The sequence below is a fragment of the Poecilia mexicana genome, unplaced genomic scaffold (assembly GCF_051168715.1).
Source record: "Poecilia mexicana isolate PSO_F unplaced genomic scaffold, ASM5116871v1 scaffold_12, whole genome shotgun sequence".
Classification (NCBI taxonomy): Eukaryota; Metazoa; Chordata; class Actinopteri; order Cyprinodontiformes; family Poeciliidae; genus Poecilia; species Poecilia mexicana.
The window spans coordinates 28,505,268-28,531,799 of NW_028263381.1; the positions used below are offsets into that span (position 1 = coordinate 28,505,268).

Genomic DNA, 26,532 nt, shown 5'->3' on the forward strand with positions numbered 1-26,532 from the left:
TACACTTTTTCACGAAAATCGGCCCGATTATGATCGGTGACCGATCGATCGGCACACCTCTATTAAATTATATAAGCAATGTTAGGAACTTGGTAAGGAAATTCTGCAGTGATGGTCACCAAACGATGTCTTCCTAGACTATGAAGATTTTAATATTTCAGTGAAAAGTCTCGGATATAAACTACACAATAATCTCATCATAAGGAGACCACACATTTAAACGAATTGTTTCTTTGTAACAAAAAAGTGAAAGCAGCAAAAAGGATCAGGCATTTCTATTAGACTTTATTGCAGCTGCTATACATGGCCAGTCTTCACCTGGTATGTGACTCATTAATTCAAAAGTTTACCAAAAGCAGTTTGAAACTAAAACAACAAAAAACAATACCAAGGAATAATGGAAAAGAAAAACAAAAGTTCTAAATCACCTGGGTTGTTTCATGACAATCACCCACAACCTCTACTATTACATTAGGTGTTTTCAAAACACAATCTTGAAAATGTGGTTATTATATGGCATTATAGTTTTGGCACTAAATAGGAGAGACAGTTTAGTTATATTCAAATAATTTCCAGCAAACTGAAGCAACAGCTTTACTTGAAACACCCAACATGTACACACATATATGGTTCATACATAAAGAAAATAATGAAACCTTGTGAGCTGTAAAAACAACATAAGCCTCATGCATTAATACAGTCATGGAAAACGGAAGGTCCAGCATTTATCAGTTCCAGCATTACAATACATAAATAATCTGGTCTTTGCCAGGTTCTAAACAATTCATATCTAACCTAAAATGTACAAAACTGAACTCCAAATGGCAGCTTATCAGTTTTGTGAAAAACCATGTACTAAGTTTGCAATAAAAATTTACACATCAAAGACATGTACTTTCTATTTACCATTTCTGTAAGCCATGAGTTCCCAATTGTCTAAAAGTAGACGTGTAATTTGTTGAAGGAAAACACATATCAAATTCTATTTTTTTAATAACGTACTAGATGTTTCCAAGAAAATTAAATAAGGTACACACCTTTACTTGAAAGTACAATGGCATGTGTTGTGATTAAAAAAAAAGTCTTTACCGCACTCTTTCAAGTCAAAGTCTTTGCAGTGAAATAGTTTGGTTGTTCAAAGCTGTGGGAATACATTAACTTTTGGAGCAGAAATTCTTGAAATGAATCGCAAGACCTCACTCCCCCTTGAAACGAGGACGCCTCTTCTCCTTAAAAGCAGCCAAACCTTCCAATCGATCTTTTGTTGGGATCACCTATAAAATCATAAGTACAAGAAGCAATTTGCACTTCTGAGGTTTGTCTCACATCTGGTTTTACAGTGTAAATATTTGTATATGGTCAGTTGTATAGCTTAAAATACCTGTATTTGTTTTTGCCTGTGTATGAGCAAGGCCTAAGAAAACAAAAAGGGGTGGAAGCTAATAGCTAGTCATATGAATGCAGACTTCAGTTGTGTGCTGTTTTGTTTAGTCGAATAATGATCATGTCCTTATGTGAAGTTGCAATGATTGAGCACACTGACTGTATCAATCCACCAGATCCAACTCGTTAGTTGACTCTGCTAAGAATGGAGTAAACTTTTGAATTTCGTGCCAGTTGTAAAGTACCACTGAAGATGGTACACTATGTTGCCAAAAATGTTCGCTCACCTGCCTTGACTCACATACAAGCTTAAGTGACATCCCATTCCTAACCCACAGGGTTTAATTTGACGTCGATCCTCCTTTTGCAGCTAAAACAGTTTTAAATCTTCTGGAAAGGCTGTCCACAAGGTGGACAGTGTTTATGGGGATTTTTGACCATTCTTCCAGGAGCACATTTGTGAGGTCACATAGTGATGTTGGACAAGAAGGCCTGGCTCTATTGGGCTGAAGTCAGGACTCTGTGCAGGCCAGTCAAGTTCATCCACACCAGACTCTACTATCCATGCACATTGCAGTCAGACAAGTACCGTTGTCCTGGCAACCGCTGAACTCATCCGTCAGATTGCCAGACAGAGAAGCGTGATTCGTCACTGGAGAGAATGCGCCTCCACTGCTCTAGAGCAGTGTTTTTCAACCACTGTTCCGCGGCACACTAGTGTGCCGTGAGTGATCGTCAGGTGTGCCGTGGAAATTATTCAATTTCACCTAAGGTACCGTATTTTCCGGACTATAAGCTGCTACTTTTTTCCTAAACTTTGAACCATGCGGATTGTAGCCCGGTGCAGCTTTTCTGTGTATTTTTCTTCAACCACCAGGGGGCTCTCTAGCAGGAAGTGAATCATTAGAAGTCAAAATTGTAAATCAAAGAAGAACGCGTTAATTTTCAATTAGAACAACCACATGCTAGCAGCAGGCACGATGGAGAAATGTTTTCAAACTCATATGATGCAGCTTTTAAGTTGAGGACTGTCGATCTGGTACTACAGGAGGGAAATAAAGCCGCTGCACTTAAGCTCGGTGTGAACGAAACCATGGTTAGTAGTGACTAGCGGCGTAATCATGTAATTTTCTTACCACTAGATGGCAGTAGGTACAGAGCATTTTACATTAAAACAAGAGAATTAGTGATGCATGAATGTTACAGGTAGCGGTGAGAGCATCGTACCTAGACGACTGTGATGGAAAAGACGGTGAAGCTCAACAGTAGTTGGAAAGAACATGGGTCCATTTCCCACAACATGTCTGTGTGAAGTGAGCTTCTCAAGCCTGGATACTATAAAAACTGAAACCAGAGAGACTGAGAGCTGTTGAGGAAGAGCTTTGTCTTTCTTCAATTTCTGCCAGGAAATCAGCTGCTTTCATCCAAACATGCACAGGTTTCACACTAGATGGGTAAAATATACAGATATTGACATTTTGTACATGAAAATCTTCATATTGTAACAGTGAAATCTTTCCCAAATATTATTGCTTCTTTCAGAATAAGAATTATTTTCTATATTCCGGCTATAAGAATGCTTGTGGATTAGGTTGTAAAACACTTTGAAGTTTTCTACAACTTCTTTAAAGTTAACACCACAGTGTTTTGGTACTGTTCAGGTGTATTTTTTGAAGTGGACATGTAACGTGCAATTTGAAATAAATGTAAAATATGGTAAAAATACATTTTTGTGTTTATTTGATTCCCATTCAAGACACTTTGATAAGAATGACTATATATGTAATATAGGCGACTACAGAGTATCTTTGTTTACATTTTTGGTTGGTGGTGTGCCTCGAGATTTTTTCAATTAAAACGGTGTACCTAGGCTCAAAAAAGGTTGAAAAACACTGCTCTAGAGTCCAGTGTCGGCAGTTTTACAAAACAGCATCTGACGCTTTGCATTGCACTTGGTGATGTATGGCTTGGATGCAGCTGGTTACCATGGAAACCCATTCCATGAAGCTCCTCCCTTCACACTGTTCTTGAGCTAATCTGAAGGCCACATGAAGTTTGGAGGTCTGTAGTGATTGACTCTGCAGAAAGTCATACTATGCGCTTCAGCATCCACTGACCCCGCTTTCTCAGTTTACGTGGCCTACCACTTCATGGCTGAGTTGCTGTCAATCCCAAATACTTCTCGTTTTTTATAATATCGCCGACAGTTGACTGTGGAATATTTAAGAGCAAGGAAATCTCAAGACTGGATTGCGATTGCGATAATTTGGATGGATGGCCAAATACTTTGGCAATAGTGTATGCTCCTGTGCTCTGCAGGGCCTTGTTTCAGAAAGCAAGGTTAACAAGTAGAAGGCACTCTATTTGAATAAACCTACCTTGCCCCCCATCACCAGGTTTAGTAAGTTTTCTGGGGGAACCACTTTTCTAGAAAGCTCACAATATCACATACTACATTTAAGGGAACTACAGAAACTCAATTATCCAACACTCACCTGAGCATAGCATGCCTCTTCGATTGCCAAACCTGTAGATAAATCCACCTGAAAGTGAATAAGGCATTTGTCAGTGAAGTACACAAGAAACTTGAAACCATTTTGCTTCAAATGTTGTCCTGGGTTGATGTCAGGACAAATACTACAACGATGTACGGCAGAGTCTAAACAATCTCTTTGGACACACAATAACCTGATGTGACTCCTCTTAAGGAGTTCCTTGACCTAACAATCCCTTGACTATAAAATGATGAAAGGATATTCTATTTCAACTGATACCAATATATTGTTTAAATTTGACACCTGTTCTGGGTAAATTCAATACATTTTGTCAAATTTAACTCCCTATTAAAGTTCTAGATAAAAAAAATGATCAAAAAACATGTGGCGTGTTTCCTCTGTAGTATGAAGTTTGAATGACATATTTTGGGTTGTGTTCATTCTAATTAAGTTTAGTATGCATGCATCTTAGTCATTCATCTATCCAACCATCATCTGCTTATCCGGGGACGGGTTGCGGGGGTAGCAGCCTAAGAAGGGAGGCCCAGAATTCCTTCTCCCCAGCCATAACCATAGATGAGGTAGGAACATACATCGACTCGTAAATCAAGAACTTTGCTTTTTGACTCAGCTGTCTTCACCTCAACAGACTGGTACAGTGCCCGGTTGACTGCAGACGCTGCACCAATCCATCTGTTGAGCTCCCGCTCCCTTTTTCCCATCATTCGTGAATAAGATCCTGAGATTAATTTCTAACCCAACAAAGTTAAAACACACTACTTTATCATAACGATAAAGTTTGTAATAATCTTCACTTCTGCTTTGCATTGCGAACTGGTTGTTTGAATAAATGACAAGTCAAGAAGTCAAGACTTGTTCTTCCAATACCAGACCGTCTGAGACAAGACAGCATCTATAACGTCAACAAATATTTCAGGACATTACCTTTTGTGTTCTACAAAATGCAAAGATTAATCTAAAAACAGTTGATTACTCAATCAAAACTATTTCTTGCCATTACACTTAATGGTCGTAATAATCTAATATTTAAGTTATTAAATGCAGCCACAAATTGATGCACATTCTCTAAGCTGAATAAAAATCAACTTACATTGTTCAACAGTTATATGAGAAATTTAAGAAACAGAAATTAGACTAATAAAGATTTGTCATATTTAAAGAAAAATCTATTTTTGCATTATCATGTGAATAAAAGCAATTCAGTGTCAGATGAATTGCTGTTCCTAAAAACGCATATGCAGTGGTTCTCAATACCAGGGCTGAAAGTAAAAAAAAAATCCTGAGCCTGAAACTTATAGTTTTGATAGAAATTAACTATAGCGTTGCTATTCCCACAGTTTAATAAAAAGTGTCTTTGATTAGTGCAAACAATTGCTTCTAACAATACAATTAACAAGCTAAACACTCAAACTTAAATAAGACTTCAGTTCATTTCAACTCAAAACAAAATGTAAAATGTCTGTGCCCTAAAGGTTCGCTTTACAGGCAAAAATCCCTCAACATTAAATAAGAGTCCTTTCAGTCAATGTTTTTGCAAGTAATTTAGAACATGCAACATTACCAAATAAATCAGTTTCTCAACCTTTTTTGGGCCAGCGCCCCCTATCCCATATCCAGGTCTCTCACCGCCCCCCACCAAAGAATTTGTAGGCTACTTTGCACTGACCATTATTTTATCATTAATATTACTATCACTATTGTAGATGTTTTGATTTTTATGCTTGTTTCTGTATTTATCATCAAAAATAATTTCCCAGAGAACAAAAAAGCCATGGGAATAGAAATTATTTTCACAGGCGTCTACGAAAATTTTTATGAACAATCAACTTAAAATTTGTAGCCCTAACAGCAGCCAATCAGAGTGGAAAAAATATTCTTGTTCTCATTTTCTAGTTGTTAAATATTCCACAAAATGATCAGATAAAAGATGTTCAACATGCCAGTTTAAACTTTGATCTATTTGCAAAACAACTGAGCTCTGCAACATTAAAACATTGATAGATCTGTAACTACATTAATCATAACTCTTCTTCTCTTCAGTGTTTCTGTCGGTTTCTGGAGGTGCAGCTCTGTGCTGCCTTCAGGAGAATGGGACATCAGAGCATCATCCATAAAACTTCACCCACATGGCATTTAGTGTGCAAACCAGAGCTTTCAGTGGAAAAACAAAAGTTCCTTTTAATGACATACAAATATGAGACAGAAACATGGATCATATCTTTATATAGACCTCTCTATTGATTTATAGATTAATAGTTTTACTGGACAGAAATTACAAAGAACAAATCTGGTTCTTAATCAAATCCTAATGAGTCAAACTGAAAGGGTTATGGAGTCGTCAGCCTCATGACATTAACACTGACATGAAAAATAATATTGAAGAAATAAATATATCAACTCTAATTAAAAACATGAATAAGTGATAAGTTATTTACTGTTATGATCTGTAAGATATATTTATTCTCAGTACTAGATGTGGTCTCAACAAACCCATGACATTTCAACAATATTATTTTACCTTTTATCTGGAAATGGTGTCTGTTTATTCTTGCCATACTCTCCTCTGTATCAATTATTGCTCTAAAGGTCTTGCCATACCAGTTTATTCCTCTGTATTTACTTTAGTTTCTTAGTTTATTCTTGCATTTTGTTATTCATTCATTTCCATTTAGTTTCCTCTGATTAGTATTATCCTCTCTTGGTTTATTGCTATGTCCACTTTAGTTTCTTTCCTGATTTATTTTATCGTTTATTGACCATCATTAATCTTCACTCATCACCTGCTGCGCCGCCTAATCATCATATGTTTCACATCATGTGTTGATTTTTCCCTGTTCAGCGTCGGATTCTCTGTTTTTATGCCATAATTCACATCTAGTTCGTCGCTCCATTTTATGTCCCGCTTCTCCTGTTTCAGAGTTTTGCGCGATGTGCGCGTCGTTTTTTTCCCCCACCCCCTAAGGTGCAGGGCGTATCGATGGGGAAAAGGCAGACTGATATAAACCTTTTAAAACAACGGAAACAATTTCGGTATTCTGATTATTGAAATTTAAAAGTGCTGTGGTTCCGTTGTTCTATCACCCCCGTTTCATACCGGACCACTTACAGCACCGGTGTTAAAATGAACGCTCTCTATCGTGGTGTCACCATGGAAGGATTTCTTTATTTAAATGGGTTCATTTTTCAGAGGGACACACAGTGAGGGTATCGTGATTTTAGTAATTACATGTTTATAAGAGCGATTTTCTGTTGTCCTTCCATGGAAGCGGGCAGCTTTCAAACGGAAATAAAACACTTTTTAATATAAGTTGATGCTTTGACATGATCACAGAACTAATAATCCATCGATCCGAACAACAATATCCCTTAGTGCTGAAGCATTTTCTGCTGTTTTGGTTGAGCAAAGTAGGGGGTTCGACCGCTCCAAGATGGCCGCCGTATTTCCTGCGCCGGAGCAGCTAATGCGGGGTCTACTCTTATATTATGTCTATGGTGTACTTGGTCAGCGCTGCTGTTGCTCCTCCTACACTTTGGACTGACCCATTGTTCTAACAATGGTGGGGGGGGACCTAAAAAATAATTCTTATTTTTTTCTTAGATGAAAGGCATATTTATTTTGTTTTTTTTGTTTCTACTGCCTTTTTTATACTGATATTGTTTAAATACAAAGGTTTCTTTCATGATTTCTTTGTGGGGGACAATTCTAGAATTTTCAAAGATTGGGGGTGTCCGGACCCTCCCCATCCCCCCGAGATTGACGCCTATGTGTAAATTTTGAAGCCCTGCATTTTTGCTTTCCCTCTTCTTAAAATTCATGGAGGACATAAGAAAGAAAAACATAAACATATATTTAGCTCTTCCTTGTCCTTACACATGAGTTTCTGTCAAGAAATGTAAATATTTTCTTTTTCATTTCCCCTAAACATGCGTTTTTGTCAAGAAAAGTAAATATTTTGTTTTGTCTTGTCTGTATAGAAGCCCTCGTTCTTTTGTCATTGCCTCCTCTCCTGTTTTTACTTTTCCGTGTGCATCTTTATGTTAATGATGAGAGCTGCCTTCCATGTCCAGCTTCTCAACTATTGGCTAATAGAGCTTTTGAACCAACGTCACTACGTCAGACGTTGTGGGGCGTCTACGTCTCACGCAGTCACTCGGTGCTGTCTTTACAGGTCACAGTCCAAACCAAACTTTATCCCGGTGGTATTACTGACTGCCAGGGCGCAGTAAAGGGGTGAAAAGTGATGACGATTCTAGGGGCCCTCACCAGCAGAGGGCCCTCCACAATTTAATTATTTATATTTTGTTCAAAGACATAAAATAAAACATTTGAGGTCCTGTCAAATACAAAATTAATCATATTATATTTTCAAAGATTGTTTTTAGCAGTAAAAATTTAATGTTGCCCCTCCCAGACCAAAAAACACACATCCGTTTTTGCCCTGAATCCCCTATCAGCGTTAAATGGTTCGTTCCTGCTTGTAGCGCTTAACAGTGACGTATGCAGCTACAGTCAGTAGAAGCTGCAGCTGAATACAGCGGCGACGGTGGCAGTTACTATGCTGCTAAGAAAAGTTATAAAAACAGGTTTTCAAAAACAAAATAGAGAGGGAGAGAGAGAAAAAGGCAAGAGTGTTGATTTATAACCCAGATATTCTCCAAGAGAGGTGAGTAAACTGTGTGCGATTACAAACATTTAGCATAATTAGCTTAGTTACAGACTACTGTTTGCCTCATTTTCACTAGCATTTAATGAATTAAGGGAAAAAATTACCAACATATTCATATATTTAACTTGTTCCCTTTGCCTTTTACCACTTAAAAAGATGAGTGAGTGAGCAGAAGCTCTAATCCACGTCCCTCCTGACCTGTTCTCTCCTGAGTGAAATTAAAGCTGCAGTATGTCACTTTTATATAAATTTTTTTTTACATATTTTTTAAAACTGTCATTATGTTGTGACAGTATAGTATGAGACGTAATCTGTGAAAAATCTATTTCCTCTGCCTTCTCCCAGTGCTAGAAACAACCAGTCAGAGGCAGGAGAGTTTTAGTGCTGTCAATCACAATCATGTTGTGCTGCTCATCCTTCCTCCATGCTGCAGCTAGCATAGCACAGAGTTGTGCAGATTCAAACTGTGAATGCTCAGTTTAGTTAGCATAGCTACCAATGATAGCAGATAAACGGTTTCTTGTAAATAATAAGTTGTTTCTCCCCCATTAGCACATTTAGCAGTAAGTGAATGAAGTTCATTGACAGCGCTAAGAGCGTCCTACTAGTTCTGATTGGTTGTTTTGGTCTGAATGGTGCATTACTTTAACGAGTAATAGTAATTCAGGAAGGAGATTGATTTTTTTTCATAGATTATCTGTTTCATAAACTGCTACGACATCATGACAACTTTAACAAATATGGAGAAAACATATTTGTTTTATTACAGTTATGTACTGCAGCTTAAATAAAATGCAACTACATAGCATTTTTAGAAGTCTGGATTGCTTTATGTGTAGTTGCACGTTGCTTTTGACTGTTGCTCATGGGGAGAGACATTTCAGTATCTAAAACTAATAGAAAAAACTTAAGCAACCTACTTGCATACTGGATGTCGACTGTTGGATGTTAAATTCATGAGCAGTAAATATTGTGCTAATTATCAGTACTTGTGACCAACTGGCAAAGAAGTGGTAATTCATGCTTTTACGTGACACACACTACCCTCTATTAAAATGTCAAGTCATATTCAATATTTTAAGTAATTTTAATATTAAATAATATAATGTTTTCTTTAATAGCTTCCATATTGTGTGCAACATTGACTAGGAATCAGTGTGTAATTGTTGTACTAAACTGTATATATGAGTCACATGCATTTTTATTCTATTTTAACTAAATTCTTATTTTTGTTTAACTCATTTGTAAACAAAAATACACATGAGGTAAACATGGGTTTACCTCATGTAATGTTTACTGGTAGAACATTACCTCATGTTCTACCAGTCATCTGTACAGACTGGTAGAACAATTTCACACCGATTTTGACTCAATAGGTCACATGACTTAGAAGCTATTGAAGAGAAATGCTAAATTTAAACAAAAAAAAAAAAGGTAACAAAAATAATAATAAATTTCACCGAGCAACTGTGCGAGACGTAAACGCCCCACTACATCTGATGCACTGACGTTGGTTCCAAAGTTCTACTAGCCAATAGTAGAGGAGCTGGACATGGAAGGCAGCTCTCCTCATTAACATAATGATCCACACGGAGGCAATGACAAAAGAACGAGGGCTTGTATAAGGAAAAGACAAAACAAAATATTTACTTTTCTTGATAAAAACGCATGTTTAGGGGAAATGAAAAAAGAAAATATATAAATTTCTTGACGGAAACTCATGTGAAAGGACAAGGAAAAACTAAATATATATTTATGCTTTTATGTCTTATTATGTCAGGTTTGGTCCTCCATAAAAATTCTTCATGTTTTTATAAAGCAGGCTTCATTATTTTCTGCTGTCAGATTGCAGGGGAAAAGTTATGACAATTCTAAGGGCCCTTGACAACAGGAAGCCCTCCAGAAAAAAAAAAAATTACAGAAATTTAAAAAAAAATTAAAAATCGAGGCCTTGTTATTGTGTTTTTTAAAATTGTTTTTAGCAGTAAAAATTAAATGTTACCCCTCCCAGACCAAAAAGCACACATCTATATTTATACTGAACTCCCCCAGTATCTGCATGAAATGGTTCATTCCTGCTTGGCGCGCTTGACAGTGACATTTTCAGCAGCAGTCAGTATAAGACAAGAACAACTGTGGCAGTTACTATGCTGCCTAGAAAAATAATGAAGTCAAGTTTTCAAAAAACAAAAAAAAAACAACAAAAAAACAATAGAGAGATGAGACAGAAAAAGACAAGAGTTTGAATTTGTAACCCAGTGTTTCTCCAAGAGAGGTGAGTAGATTGTGTAAGATTATCAACCATTCAGCATAGTTAGTTTAGCTACAGACTACTGTTTGCCTCCATAGAATTTAATGAATTAAGGAAAAGAAAAACCAAGATATTCACATATTTAACGTGTCCCTGTACCTCTTACCACAATTAACAGATGAGTCAGTCAGCAGCAACTCTAACCCATGATATCAGCATAAACCCTATTCCTCCCCCCGTCCCAGTAAAAAACTGAGCAACACTGTGTCCAATGACAACCTAGTTAGCATCATTCTAGGGAATCCATAGGGATTTCTCTGTGTCTTTGCTCTTTTTACAATTACACAACAAAAACACTATATTTGTTGCTGACAGAAATTCAAACAATCTTTATAAAATGATTAAAAAAAAAAAAACAGCCTCCTGTCTGGACTGCAGCCAGTCCACACAGTTCTATCTTAGCTTGCGTTTAAATTACAGAGATCTGTTGCCACGTCCCTCCTGACCCGTCCTCTCCTAAGTGAAATTAAAGCTGCAGTATGTAACTTTTCTAAAAAATATTTTTTTACATATTTCTTGAAACTCTCATTATGTTGCGAGTATGGCATGAGAGATAATTTGTGAAAAAATTATTTCCTCTGCCTTCTCCCAGTGCTATCTAGAAACAACCAATCAGAGACAGGAGGTGGGTTTTAGCGCTATCAATCACAATCTCATGTGCCTGCTCATCCTCCCTCCCCCTCGCTCTGTGCTATGCTGCAGCTAGCATAGCACAGAGCTCAAACTGTGAATGCTCAGTTTAGTTAGCATAGCTACCAATGACGGCAGATAAACAGTTTTCCTGTAACAATAAGTTGTTTCTCCGCCATTTGCACATTTAGCAGTGAGTGAATGAGATTGATTGACAGCACTAAGACCGTCCTCCTGGTTCTGATTGGTTGTTTTTGGTCAGAACGGTGCATGACTTTAGCTAACAATAGTAGTTCAGGGAGGAGGTGGAGGAGATTGATTTTTTTCACAGATTATCTGTCTCATAGTAAACTGTCACAACATTGTGACAACTTTAACAAATATGGAGATAGACTCAAGAAACTGTAACAGTAGTTGCACAAGGGGGGGAGGGGGGCAATTTAATTTTTTGCCATGGGGCCCAAGATTCCTGGCGGCGCCCCTGCATGTGAACACACAGATGTGCCCTTTTAAATTTAAGGACCCAATGCCATCTGTAAACATTCCCATGCTACATGATTTTGCAATCATTAGCAAAAATAGCACTGTATTGTTTCTGAGACAGTGGGACGCAACTACACTGTGATTATTTATGTTTCTTTTAATTCACATTCATTTTGTTGTGTGTCTGCGGGTGAAGATAAACATTTTTGTAATTTTGACAAAAACTAGTCTCGAGCCAACCTCAACCCATTTTGTCCAATGAGACAAAGACCAAGACCAAGGCATAACAATCCAAGTCCATGAAAAAAAACACAGTCCTGAGCCCTCCATCCCCGATTGTGTTTGATCAGAAATGGAGATTAGTCTAATCTTAATTGTTTTACAGCTAATCTGACATCTAAATATTTTTCCCAATACAAACTTTGGCCATTAAGCATACATATTTATACTGGATTTTGATAAAGTTAGTACTTAAGCAATTACTATAACTCACCTCTATTCCTTGGTTGATTGCTAGTTTTGCCATCCTAACTGCAATTGGACCCTGTAAAGTCAAAAGATTTAAAATGACAACCCTTTCACTTAGTCATGCATCTGATTCTTTTCCAATTAAATATACAAGGCTTAACTCATTGCTTGAGTACCTGAGGGTTGATCTGACGAGCAAGTTCAAGAGCGTAGAGATAGGCAGCATCTCCGCTGTCATTCTGCTCTACGGAATGATTAACTAGTCCCAGACGACTTGCCTCTTTTCCATCCACTATTCTAGCAGTAAATATGAGTTCCTTGGCTAGAGACACACCAATAATCCTTGGGAGACGTTGTGTTCCACCTACAAAAAGTACATGTGAAAAATGGAGCCTGAATATTACACAATCAAAATGGCAGCTAACTTTTTTTTTTTTTTTAAGATTTCAAGTCCTCTTTACTTTTGGAAAAACAGAAAAAACTAATAAAGTAGAAATTCAACCTCACCTGCTCCAGGAATAATCGCAAGCTGTGTCTCAACTAATCCCATTTTTGCACTGCTGGCTACAGAAGTAAAGGAGAAGAAACCAATATGTATTTTGAAACATATATACATGTAAACCCTTTTTTTTGATTATGTGTCTTTGTAGCTTCAATGTAAAAGTCTTACAAGCAATTCTTATGTCACAAGCAAGGGCCATTTCCAAACCTCCTCCTAAGGCAGCCCCATCAATTGCAGCAATAGTAGGTACTGAAAGATTATCTGAAAGGTAAATAAAATAAATGAATAAACCCCCCAAAAAACTGATGTACAAATAACTCAGCATAAAAATTACATAGGTTAATTAACCATAACACCAATATTATTTTTAACAATACATTGTCCATTCAGGAAATGACACCACAGAAACTAACAAGGGATGCATAATGCATTAACCCTATCTGCCATTGTCCAGATGCATTTAGTTGGTTAATGTCTGGTTCGATTCTAGCCAATTGGTTCCAAACTCTTTCAAACCTACAAAGTGAAGTGCAAACTTATTTCATCCTATCTCCCCTACACCAACTTCACAGAAAAGAGAATCTCAAATTGAAACTGTTAGTTTGCGATCAAAGACCAGACTGAAACCAGCAGTTTTAGAGCTCTCAACTTTTTTTCTTTATCTCCAGCTTGTTTACAGCATGTCATGCAGTCAAACAAGAAGAGGGAGAATCTCATCTGAACCACCTGGCTTTTAAGGAATTGGCTCCCACCAAGGCTAATGAGAGGGGTGGAGACGTTTACATTTCCAGAAAGAAAGAATACATTTGTACTAAACTATATTCCTAAAAAAAATGTTTACACAGTTACAATTACTGTATTTTCCGCACTATAATGCACACCTAAAAACCTTCAATTTCCTCAAAAGCCGACAGTGCGCCTTATATATGGACCAATATTGAGCCACAACAGATCTAGCAACTACGGTAAGCAGCCGCCGACTTCATTTTTGCCTGTAGAAGAAGCGCGCAGTGCATGCTGGGATTAGTTGTCAGAACGCTGGTTTGTTTATAAAGTTTGACTGACCAGGTCGTCTGTAGGTCATTTAGCACCACGTTCTCCACAACATACTGTGCGCGAATGGAGAAGGGTGACCATCGTCCGGCCATGCCCCAGCGTGTTACCCAGAAAGCAGTTGGGCACAATATCGCAACACCAACACCGTGAGTGAAACAATGATGGGGCAGCCTACTATATAAAGTACTCGGGGCCATCTCTTTATTATTATACATCAAATCGCGACCCGTACGGGACGGGTGGAAACCCTAACTGTAGCGTTCATTCCAGTGTTGTGTTCAAGACCACCTAATCCGAGACAAGACAAGACCAAGACCAGAGTGTACCGAGACAAGACCAAGACTTTTAGGGTCCGAGACCAAGTCAAGACCAAGACCAGCTACAGCTACATGACACAAATAAAATGTAAAATATGATCAAAATTGCTTTTCAAAATAATCTGAAAGATCCATACTCCCATAAGAACACCTAGATATTAAATACTTAATACATTTTACCAATATTAAATATTCCATTTCTGTGCTACAATGCGTGATGGTCTCGTGCCATCCTAAAAACATAACACCCTGGGCATTTGCCCATATTGCTCATGTAAGAAACCACCACTGTCTGCACCATTAAACATAACAATTGAGGCAATGCACTGACGGTAAATAACGCTCAACTATGAACACTGACAAAGGAGCAACAAGCAAGAAGTAACCAAACAGAAGGCGCTCATCGTGACTGTTTTCACTCTCTATCCCAGTACATGAAGCCAGGTAGTCTGACACCATGGCAGACATTACAGCTGCCACTTTGAACAAAAACAATCAAAGAGCAATGTGCATGCTCTGCGTGCTCTTTCGTTCTTGTGTTTTAGTTATTTGTTCATTTAAATATCAACGTACATAATTAAATTAAAAAATTATGCAGTGTACACAGAGCATTACAAGAACAAAGAACGGGTGTTCTGTAAGGTCAGATCGTCGTACGCTTAACACGAACTCACGGTGTTCTGTCAGATCAGCATACGCTGTCAGATAGTCATACGCTTAGCTCAGACATGTATACGCTGTCATTACCATATGATTTTATTTAATCAGCAACATAGAATCATGACGTAGATCATCATACACTTGGTTATTAACAGTTGTATGGCATCCAGCTGCAGCCAGACCTGCTTTAAATACACTTTGAAACCATGACAACGCATGTATATCTATCTAGTTATCATATTATGTCATATTATAAACAATTTAATGACTTATTTTCGTCATAACTTGTTTGCGTATGCTGAACTGACAACTCCACTGACGGTCCGACCTCTTAAGGCGCATGCGCTGGCATGGTACTCACTGCATGTATGCTAGCAACATAGAATCATGACGTAGATCGTCATACACTTTGTTATTAACAGTTGTATGGCATCCTGACTTAGCGGTTAAGTGAGTTTTACACGGGCGTGTGTTGTAGCTGACTCTAGCTGCAGCCAGACCCTGCTTTAAATACACTTTGAAACCATGACAACATATGTATATCTATATAGTTATCATTGAAAACAATTTAATGACTTATTTTCGTCATAACTTGCTGCGTATGGTGAATTGACAACTCCTCTGACGGTCGGACTTCTTAATGCGCATGCGCGGGCATGGTACTCACTGCATGTATGCTATTCTGACAGCGTATGGTAATCTGATAGAACAACGGCTCTCAGTGAGTGACACTCCAGTCCTATCTAATAAGTAAAGAGCCGTGGAGAAGAATTGACTGTTTCTGAATGTCACCTCACTATATTGCAGACTTTTGGACATAGCGTTGTCCCATATGTGCGACAAGTCAGTCAACACCTCCGCACAATAATTCAGGCAGTGAGTGACAACTTTTTTTCATCACAAATTCTTATGTGTCTCTGTACAGCTAGCTTTGCTAACATCATGTCAACGAAGCTTACCTACTTTGAGCTATTTTTCTAAGTGACGAAAAAAGTTAGACGTTGTCCCCACCGTCTGTGAAAGCGAAGCGATGTTGAGTTAGCTGTGGCCATCGGATTTCTTACTATTTTTGCAGTGCTATTATATTACTGACAATTAGACAAACATTTTCTGCCGCTGAGAGAAAACCATGGCGCATGTCCTGGAGCGCCACGCGCGAGCGAAAAGTGGGGAGGGGTGAGGGATGGGGGAGTAACAGAAACAGTTGCTTGGATTTTAATTGGTACATTTTGCATCCACTGAAAGCAAAGATGTTAACAAATAAACTGGACAGTATCCTGTACGTTTAGTGATATTTTCACAGTTGCGGTCTCGACTGGTCTTGAAATAAAATGCAGAGTCCTCAGAGCCCGAGACCGAGACAAGACCGAGACCAAATGCGGTTGAGTCCGAGACGAGACCGAGACCATCAAAAAATGGTCTTAAGACCGGTCTCGAGACCAAGACCAACTTCGAGTACCACAACACTGGTTCATTCTAATAGCCTCATACATGAAAAAAGTTTTAAAATAGGCCATTCATTGAAGTTGCGCCTTATAGTGCGGAAAATACGTAAATCTGGATCCAAACAAAATTAAAAATACAACTCTCCTCCCTCTCTGACAATGGATTTTCCCAATGAGGCTGATTGAAAACAACAGATCCTTGTCATCACTGCTCATGGGCGCGCTTCCATGGCAGCACATGATCAGGTGACCTCAAAGAGAAGAGAAGATGACCAAAACAGGCAAACAAATCAAGCTACTTCCCCCAAACACAAAACACAGAGTACAGCACCTGTTAGGGAGGGGGTTAATCCCTCACAGAAACACATTAATGTGTATACACTGGGTTACCTACATGAATTCAGTTTATTTTCTATACTCCGCTGTCCAGTGGCCTCATGCGTAAAAGAGTGCACCGTTTTCACATTAAAACTTGGCGTACTGACAAATTTAGAAAGCTCCAGCGCATAAAAAAGTCAGATGTATAAAGCCGTGCACACGCACATGGCTGTGCACCTTTCCTTTATACATTCCAATTTGTGGGAAATAGAGCGCAGCTGCTGGTCCACCTGTCGCCACCCACAAATACATAAGTAAATTAGTATAAATACCCAGAAGTCTGCCACCACGTGAAGCAGTAACCATGGCAATGTCCTTGTTTATAGGAGTATAATAATAATTCTATATTTTCTGTAAAATGTGCTTTCAGGGCACAAGGTCACCTCACAAAAACAAAAATAATACATTTTAAAGAAAAAGAAAATAAAAAAATAAATAGAGACTGTGCAAATGCCTGTTTGAACAGTAGCGTTTTCAGCAGGTATTTAAAGACAGACACCGTGACAGAGAATCCTTTGAGTGGGAATGTGGACGTTTATTCTAAATCAGTGTTTCTCAACCTTTTTTGGGTCAGCGCCCCCCTATCCATTATCCAGGTTCCTTTACCGCCCCCATCAAAGATTTTGTAGGCTACTTTGCACTGAATATTATTTTAATATTAATATTACTATCTATTGGTGTTGGCTGCACAGTGGCACAGTTGGTAGAGCTGTTGCCTTGGAGCAAGAAGGTTCTGGGTTCAATTCCCAGCCTGGGGTCTTTCTGCATGGAGTTTGCATGTTCTCCCTGTGCATGGCGAGTTCTCTCCAGGTACTCCGGCTTCCTTCCATAGTCCAAAAATATGACTGTCAGGTTAATTGGCCTCTCCAAATTCTCCCTAGGTGTGAGTGTGTGTGCATGGTTGTTTGTCCTGTTTGTCTCTGTGTTGCCCTGCGACAGACTGGCGATCTGTCCAGGGTGTATCCCGCCTCTCACCCGGAACATTAGCTGGAGATAGGCTCCAGCGCCTCCCGACCCCACTAAGGGACAAAGGTGTACAGAAAATGGATGGATGTTTGATTTTTATGGTTGTTTCTGTATTTATCATCAAAAATAATTTCCCAGAGAACAAAAAAGCCATGGGAATAGAAATTATTTTCACAGGCGTCTAAGAAAAATGCAATGAAAGAACATTCAACTTAAAATCTGTAGGCCTAGCAGCAGCAAATCAGTGGAAAAAATATTCTTGTTCTGTGCCATTTTCTAGTTGTTAAATATTACACAAAATGACCAGATAAGAGATGTACAACAATGCCAGTTTAAATTTTGAACTGTTTGTAAAAAGACTGAGCTCTGTAACATTAAAACATGGATAGAACTCCAACTATGTCAACCATAACTCTTCTTCTCTCCAATGTTTCTGTGAGTTTCTGGTGGTGCAGCTCTGTGCTGCCTTCAGGAGCATGGGACATCAGAGTATCATTCATAAAATTTCACCCACATGGCATTTATTGTGCAAACCAGAGCTTTCATTGGAAAAACTACCAGATCCTTTTAATGCCATACAAATATGAGACAGGAACATAGATTATATCTTTTATAGACCTGTCTATTGATTTATAGATTAATAGTTCGTTGCTCCGTTCTATGTCACGGTTCTCCTGTTTCAGGGTTTTGCGCAACATGCGCATCGTCTTTTTTTTACCCCATAAGGAGCGGAGTTGTCGGGAAGCACGTATCAATGGAGAAAAGCAGACTAACGTAAACCTTTTAGTCATCAGTATTCTGATGACTAAAATTCAAAAGTGCTGTGGTGCTACTGTTTCATACTAGATCACGCTCTCTATCGAGGCATCACCCATGGAGGAATTTCTTTATTTAAATGGGTTCATTTTTCTAAGGCAGGGGTGTCCAAAGTCGGTCCTGGAGGGCCGGCATCCTGCATGTTTTAGTTCTCTCCCTGGTTTAACATACCTGCATCAAATGATGGCTCATTAGAAGGCCTAAGGAGAACACTGACTTGCTGAGAAGGTTGTTACTACCACCAGGGAGAGAAATAAAACATGCAGGATTCCGGCCCCCGAGGATCCACTTTGGGCACCCCTGGTCTAAGGGATACACAGTGAGGGTATCGTGACATGTTTATAAGAGCGATTTTCTGTTGTCCTTCCATGGAAGCGGGCAGCATCCAGACGAACATTAAAACACTAATATAAGTTGCTGCTTTGACATGATCATAGCACTGCCAAAACATATGCAAAAAAATCCTGAATAAAACATAAAATATTTGAAAATCAGACTCCAGACAAGCAACATCATCAGCCGGTGTAACGCTGAACTGATGCGGTGAAGCTACCAGTAGCAGGAGAGGAGCTGCGCCAAAAGCTAACAAATACTGAAGAGAAGAAGAGCTGCCATCGATACAGTTGCAGCCAAGCATGTTTTAATGTTACACAACACAGTTTTAACAAGTTGCTCAAAGTCTAAACTGGTATTGTTGTGCATTTAAGGTGTAAAGTTTACCTTCAAGCAAACGCCCCCCCTTTGTAAAAATTTCCGCCAGTGACCCCTGCCGTCCTCTGAACGCCCCTGTTGAGAAATGCTGCTCTAAATAGTAGAATCATGTGCAGAAGTTGGACATTTAAAGAATAAAGATGCTTTCTGTCCATAAAGAAGCATTCACAAAGTGAGAATGGCTTGACTGAAGGATGACTGCAGTCATCCGGTACCGCACGGCTCCTTCTTTAAGTTTTGCTCAGAGTTCCAGGATGATCAGTCTGGATTATGTAAACCCTAATAAACCATCACCAATATTTCCCAGCAGATCAATATGATTAATCGCTTCCTCTGAATCCTTCCATTGGCTATGTGCCACAATTACATTGTGCCGCGTAATTGTGGTTTTGCGCTGCTACTTATGTACGTTTGATTGCCTACACACCTTGTTTGGAGTTAATCTGCTGATCCAACCCTATTTTCTTTTTTTAGTGAGAATGAAATGACCCCATAGATGCATTTCATGTGCTTCAGCACACAGACCAATGTGTTACATCTTTATGAGACAAAAACTGAGGAAAAGTACTATTTACATTAGGGTGAAGTTTTCACATCCTTTTATTTTTATTTTCTTTATTTTGTGTGCATGTTAGGTTATTGTCTGAGGATAAATGCAGTTTAGTTTCATTTTTTACATTTAAACAATAAAATATTAAAACCATGAAAAAAACACCGGGTTTGATGCTTCTTGGACTAAATAACTAAATCCCCTCAAGATTTCAGTGTATTTTAAGTGAGTTTTGACGCTTTGTAGTTTGATATTGTCCACAGAAAAACTTGGAGTGGGTACCGCACATTTTCACACCAGCGAAAAAGTGTGCGTATATTTGCGCAAACTTTGACGCAAAGTTAATTTTTATACATGCCAACTTGTGAATAAAATATGGCGCCGCAGATACGCACGCTTTATGCATGAGGCCCTGACTTCACCACAGCCCCATTTTGACTGCTGTGCTCAGTGGATTAGCACTTCAAGCCCGGTCCCATCCACGCCCTAAAATACTCAGAGCTGTGGTTCCAATTGGGCCGGCCAGACAGAGTTGGTTTGAAGTCATTGACGCATCGACAGTGACGAGTCATCTTCCAGATCTCTCTGTCAGGAGTGTTACCCAACTTTCATGATGTCTGTCATTTTGACAGTCTGTGTCAAAAATTCCTGTGATAGTTCATTCTTACCTGTAAGTTTTAAATTATAATAATGTCATATTCAATTGCACTGTATTTCATTATGTCTAAAAAGTATTCAATGGAGAATCCACATCATGCCATCACACATCAAGCAGATAAATAAATGCAACCTTTTTCTCCACAATGAAAAAAACAACAAAACTGACTGTGGTCTCAATAACTACATATAAACAATAAAATTAAATGATTGCATTTAAATTATGAGCTACTCATCTATAGTGGCTTGAATTTATGTAATCTCACAACTTGTTTTTAATTAAATTTTAATTCATTATTGTGTCACCTCACACACTTTGCAGATAACATTCCTGGTCTGACTGTTTAAACCCAAACCACATTCAGATAATCAAAGTTTTTGCTCCCGTCTTTCTAACGAGCTCCTCTCTTGCACTCAGCCATGCTGCTTCCTGCTAGCTCTCCGCTCGCTCTATGGGTTGAAGGCAGTCGATTATGTCATCAACAAGCATTACCGCGGTTAGCTGGTAGAACACAGATCTCTATCATAGCCCAAATTTCTATAGTTTCTACTATATATATGGTATACAATAATTTGGTCAGATTCAACCATATTTAAACATTTCTCCAATTGAAGTGATCAGAAGTCGGCAGCGCTCTTGTTCCAGTGGGAGAATTCCCACAAGCCGCAGTGGTAGTTCAGCTGGACCAGACAGGAGTCCAGGTTGGAGACAAATGAGAATTTTGTGAACGATTTACTTAAAAGGTAAATCGTTCCTTTTAAGCCAATTTAATCATTTTCCTCAGTGGCTTCCTCTCTGACAAGCGAATACAAAAGGAGTTTGATGGGTCAATGAGTAACAAACATCTAGATTGATGGCCTTTGCAGCTTCAGCAGGAAATTCATTGATAAGACGGTTCTCACCCACTGTTGAGACAACATTCTACAAATACAACCTGGGCCAGTTATTATTTACACAAATGTATTTTCTGAACATTGGATTCTGCTTTTCTGTTCTATGTTTGAATTTATAAAATGCTGCTGCATTTGGTGGCACTCTAGGGAAAATAAAAGCTTTGCTTACAGCTGAAAGTAGTTTGTGTGTGCCATTACAAACTTAATTGGTTGTTGTTTTGTCTGTGAGCTGCTTCTCTTGGCTTCAATAAAGCATTATTAATGTAATTAAAAGAGTAACTCACAGGCAGAATAAAAAATTGCTCTTAAAAAACAACCATGGAATGGTTCAGCCTATCACTGATGGTCAATAAATTCATGCAGTCACCAAACTTTGTCCAATACAATTTCTTTTGGAAAATGTCTAGGTCGTCTAGTTCTACTATATTTATGATAGAACACTGGTTCTAGCAAGAAGAGGAAGAAAGAAGAGGAGCAAATAAACTACCTAATGAACCTAAGGATGTTCTTACCCAGCTCTGTGATGAGGGCTCTTGCTTTTGAAACAAACGGTCCCACCTCACTTTGATGCATCTTTGCCCTCTCTTTCAGATCTGCACCTATACACAGAAACAAAATCACAGCATCAACTTTGTGTCTTAGCCTCCTGTTGCAAGATGAACCATTAAGGGCCATCTGCTGTGGTTTCTGAACATAGCATTCTTAAGAACAAATAAGCACTTGGCACATTTACACAAAACTTTACATCTAAAGGTAAAACAGCATAGTTCCCAAGAGCATACCTGCACAGAAAATACCAGGAACCAAGCTGGATAAAATAACACTGCGCACTTTGTTATTCTTCTTAATATCCTCTACAGCCTCAAACATCTGGAAGAAAAAGACAAGACAATAAAACAAAAGCTGATATATTACAGAAGATGTGTTCCATTATCCAAGTCTGTAAACCTAATGTGACACAGGATGAAACAGAGGAAACTAGAATGGACTTTTCCAAAAACAGTCCATGTTACACATTAACAGTAACATTGCATGACTGTTAATGTTGCATCATTAACAGTCATGCAATGATGTAACGTCATTACATGAAATGACGTTACATCATTACGTGTTGTAACGTCATCATCATTAAATTTTTTGCACAGGATACAAATGCATATCCAAATCAGTAGATGAAACGTCTGCCTCATCGATTCAGGAAAATGAGTATCAAGAAATCTATTGTAATTTTAAATCCAACTTGCTTCTGTTTCTCAAGTGTTTTTGATTGTCTTTAGTCAATGGTTTACACTCAATTTAAACAAGGCATCAAACAAACATTATCAAGGAAAGACCAAATATCACTTTGTGAAAACCCCATCAATGGATACCTTCAGATTTCAAAAGTAGCCTTAAAGCACAAATCCACAAAAATATTAAACATTTAGAAGTTTATCAAAATAACTTAGAAATGATTTAATGAGAGTCAAGTAATTCTAAAATGATTTTTTAAAAACAGAAAGGTAAAAAAAAAAATACATACCATGTTGACAAGATTTTTGCTTATGGAGTTTTTGGCTTTTGGTCGATTTATCCCAACAACAACAATTCCTGAAACAGAGATGCAATATGATGATATAGTTCAGGATGGACCAATATATAAATTTCATTCTGAAATTGATGTTCGATATTCATATTATTGTAATGGAAGATAACTGTTAATTATATATTTCCCCTTCCCTTTCAACAACGCCACATGCATTGCTTCTCTGCTTCAGTAAAACAAAAACACAAACAAACAAAAAAACACAAAATACCTTGGTGCATCACTGTCTCTTAACCAAAACAATATCCCATGACAAACCCCCTAACCCTCCTGAAACACAAATGGCAACAAGATGGAAAGACAGTGGTTGTTAATATCAGCCCAGTTTAACTAATCAAGCTGATACCGAGATGTTCAAAATAGACCAACATCAGCCAATATTATTTTTAACATGCGACATACTCAACAAGATGATGAAGTTTTTTCCATGCTCAGGCAGGGTGTCATGTATGCAACACATCTCTAACACAAAATATATGACAATAAGGGGCAGTTTATGGAATAGGGGGCTCCTGGACATACAGTGCCTTGTGAAAGTATTCAGCCCCCTTAAACTTTTCAAACTTTTGCCACTTTTCAGACTTAAAACATAAAGATCTAAAACTTTTATTATTTTGTCAAGAATCAACAACAAGTGGGACACAATCATGAGGTGGAACGAAATGTATTGGATATTTAAAACTTTTTTAACAAATAAAAAAACCGCAAAGTGGGGCGTACAATATTATTGGGCCGCCTTGTGTTAATACTTTGTAGCGTCGCCTTTTGCTGCGATTACAGCTGCAAGTCACTTGGGGTTTGTCTGTCAGTTTTCCACATCAAGAGACTGAAATTCTTGCTCATTCTTCCTTGCAAACAGCTGGAGCTCAGTCAGGTTGGATGGGGAGCGCTTGTGAACAGCAGTTTTCAGCTCTTTCCACAGATTCTCGATTGGATTCAGGTCTGGACTTTGACTTGGCCATATCTTTCTAAGTAACTGTTCAATAAAATATCTGAAAATACAATTTAAATGATGCGATCATTACCTCCCAGAAAGTGGGCGTTACAAACTCTGGCATTGTTAATTTCTGTACCTCCTGCTGAATTGGCCCAAGGTATATGCAAACTAAGCAGTCGCTTGGGGCCCCATGGCCTCTAAGGGGCACCTGAGTGGAGCCAATTTTTTTTTTTTTTTTTTTTTTTTTTACGATTTCTGTCATTATAACAATACAAAATTTCATTATTAAGTGATTTCTGTTTTACAATAACACATATTTGATCATGTATGTAGAAATTATTATTTTTATGGACAAAAATAAAAAAATGAATTGTTCTTCGGGGCCCGCTGGTAGCCGTGTAGGTCATGCTTCACCGGTAATATGAGCTGCAATGTACAGTGCTCATCCAAACGTCCAAAGCTCCAGTAGAAGATGACTTAGCAAAAGAATGTTGCAAAAAACAGCTTATCCTTCAGGGAGAGAGAAAAGAAAGAAGAAGAATAGAAAACAGCCAAAATAAAGGTTTGTTTTCATGCGTCTTGGTAATGTAATATTTATCAAAAAGATTTGTGTTTGATAGCGCCCTTGAACAGTCCAGTTCAACAGCTAAATATTTATGCTAGCATCTTTGTGTTTGTGTGAAACTGGGTCTTAACTGTAAATGAGTTGATTCTCGTGGTTGGCCCTGGATGTTTCTGAGTTGTTTTTTTTGCTTCAAAACAGCGTGTTTGATAAAGTTTGATAAGAATAATTAAAACTTCTCAATGTTTGACATTGTCTAGCAAAATGTTTTTACGTCAGGCTACATAGCTGCTACATTAATAAATCAATGAGCTATTCTGAGTTATAGTTGGTAATATGTTGTTTGCTGCTGAGCATAATCATTTATCTTACATCAGCTTCTAAGATATGCAAAACTTTTGTTAAAATTATTTGGATGCTCAGAATCAGTCCAGTACCGGTCAACATTCTCAGGGGAGAAAGACTCGCCTGGTATAAATTAAATTTTTAGCTATTGGAATTACATTTTAGATAAATTAATTTAATCAAAGTATGTCATGAATATGTGTGTGTAAGTATTACAATTTAAGTTGGGCTGCACCAATTGCAGTTTTCTGGCCGATTGCCGAGCTTTAAAAAACCTGCCGATTTTGATTTTGGCTAACACCTTTTTTTTTTGTCTGAAATGTCACTAAACATAGCAAGAAAGTCACTGAGTTTGCCACAGTGGGGTGAATATTAACTCCAAATGTGCAGACATGACCCGGTGACCCGGTCCCCCAGTGAGTGATAAGCCAGTAGACGCCAGGCTTCACTTGCTGGCGGAATATCAAATACTTATATTCTCCAATTGACACAGGAGGTCAAAAGGGATCCAGGAAGTAAGGTGATGTAACTTTTTCCAAAGTTAGAAATGTTTTGTAGATATCTTAGGTTTAAAAAAAGGCATTTTTGTAATTAAATCACTTGCTCTTCCAGATATATATATATATATATATATATATATATATATATATATATATATATATATATATATATATATATATATATAAAACACACACACACAATCTTTTGAAAGTGCTTAATATTTAATGATGTGTGCTTATTTTTCCTCATGACTGACTGTTTTGGTCACAAAATATAAACTACTGCCTTTAAAATAGGAACATCCTGTCACAGGAGGTGTTGCTCTGGCGGAGAGTGATGAAATATGTTTTTAGTCTTCAGGATTCAGTCACCAGGCAGTTTTTCATTCGGTAAGGAAGGATCTATCGGATTGTACTTAACATTTTCGGTGTGTCAAAACAGAATAATGTGAGACATTCGATACTATTACCACCGGGGAACTACGTACCCGCATCTTCCCCATCCAGATACCGGACCTTCAGGTCATCCCTGGAGTCATAACTGTATTTCCGTGTTGCACCTATGGGGCGACTGAAACAGCAACCTCTCTGCTGTCGCCACCACATGTATGGAGCTCTGTTCCGATCCACGTTCACTCTGGAGGTTAACCACAGGGACAAACGTCCCACTGCAGCAGCCATGACCGTGAACTACAGAGGTCTTCTTCTTCTTCTTCTTCTTCTTCTTCTTCTTCTTCTTCTCGATTTTTATTTGCGGTTGGCAAAAAAAAAAAAAGTTAAGTAGCACTACTGTCACCTACTGGTATGGAGTATGGTTCATGAGGATAAAGAGAGCAGAGTTTCCAATCAATCATTTTCCATTCCCACATATTCCAACTTCTGGTTATGCAAGATAAAATTCGATTTTGTCCTTCCTAATACCAGGAGTGAAAGTAGTTTTAAATTCTTGGGGGTACTATATATATATATATATATATATATATATATATATATATATATATATATATATATATATATATATATATATATATATATATATATATATATATATATATATATAAAATCCAATAATATAAAAATTATGTCCTGAAAGAAAATAATAATAATAATAATAATAATAATAATAATAATAATAATAATAATAATAATAATAATAATAATAATAATAAATAAATTAAAAATACCACTTAGTT

General features: G+C 37.9%; 1 protein-coding gene across 2 annotated transcripts; it reads right to left on the bottom strand.

The window, feature by feature from the left end:
* Positions 1 to 265: 265 nt before the first annotated feature.
* Positions 266 to 26,099, bottom strand: auh (AU RNA binding methylglutaconyl-CoA hydratase). 2 transcript variants are annotated; one of them, XM_088011306.1, is made up of 10 exons: positions 25,828 to 26,096; positions 22,933 to 23,000; positions 22,193 to 22,280; positions 21,923 to 22,009; positions 13,129 to 13,221; positions 12,966 to 13,022; positions 12,635 to 12,822; positions 12,484 to 12,534; positions 3,879 to 3,926; positions 266 to 1,274 (listed from the first exon to the last, which is right to left on the bottom strand). In XM_088011306.1, the coding sequence occupies exons 1-10, from the start codon at positions 26,018 to 26,020 to the stop codon at positions 1,197 to 1,199; spliced, it is 951 nt and encodes a 316-aa protein (XP_087867432.1). In that variant the 5' UTR covers positions 26,021 to 26,096; the 3' UTR covers positions 266 to 1,196. The 2 variants fall into 2 exon arrangements, with proteins under 2 accessions (XP_087867432.1, XP_087867434.1); XM_088011308.1 differs by lacking the exon at positions 266 to 1,274 and adding an exon at positions 1,349 to 2,829 and having other exon boundaries at positions 25,828 to 26,099.
* Positions 26,100 to 26,532: the final 433 nt, after the last annotated feature.

Coding starts and splice junctions, on each gene's coding strand:
- auh (XM_088011306.1), bottom strand. CDS start 26,020: ATGGCTGCTGCAGTGGGACGTTTGTCCCTGTGGTTAACCTCCAGAGTG. Junction 13,023..13,128: donor TTGTGACATAAGAATTGCTT/GTAAGACTTTTA, acceptor TTACTTCTGTAG/CCAGCAGTGCAAAAATGGGA. Junction 3,927..12,483: donor CAATCAACCAAGGAATAGAG/GTGAGTTATAGT, acceptor ATTCACTTTCAG/GTGGATTTATCTACAGGTTT.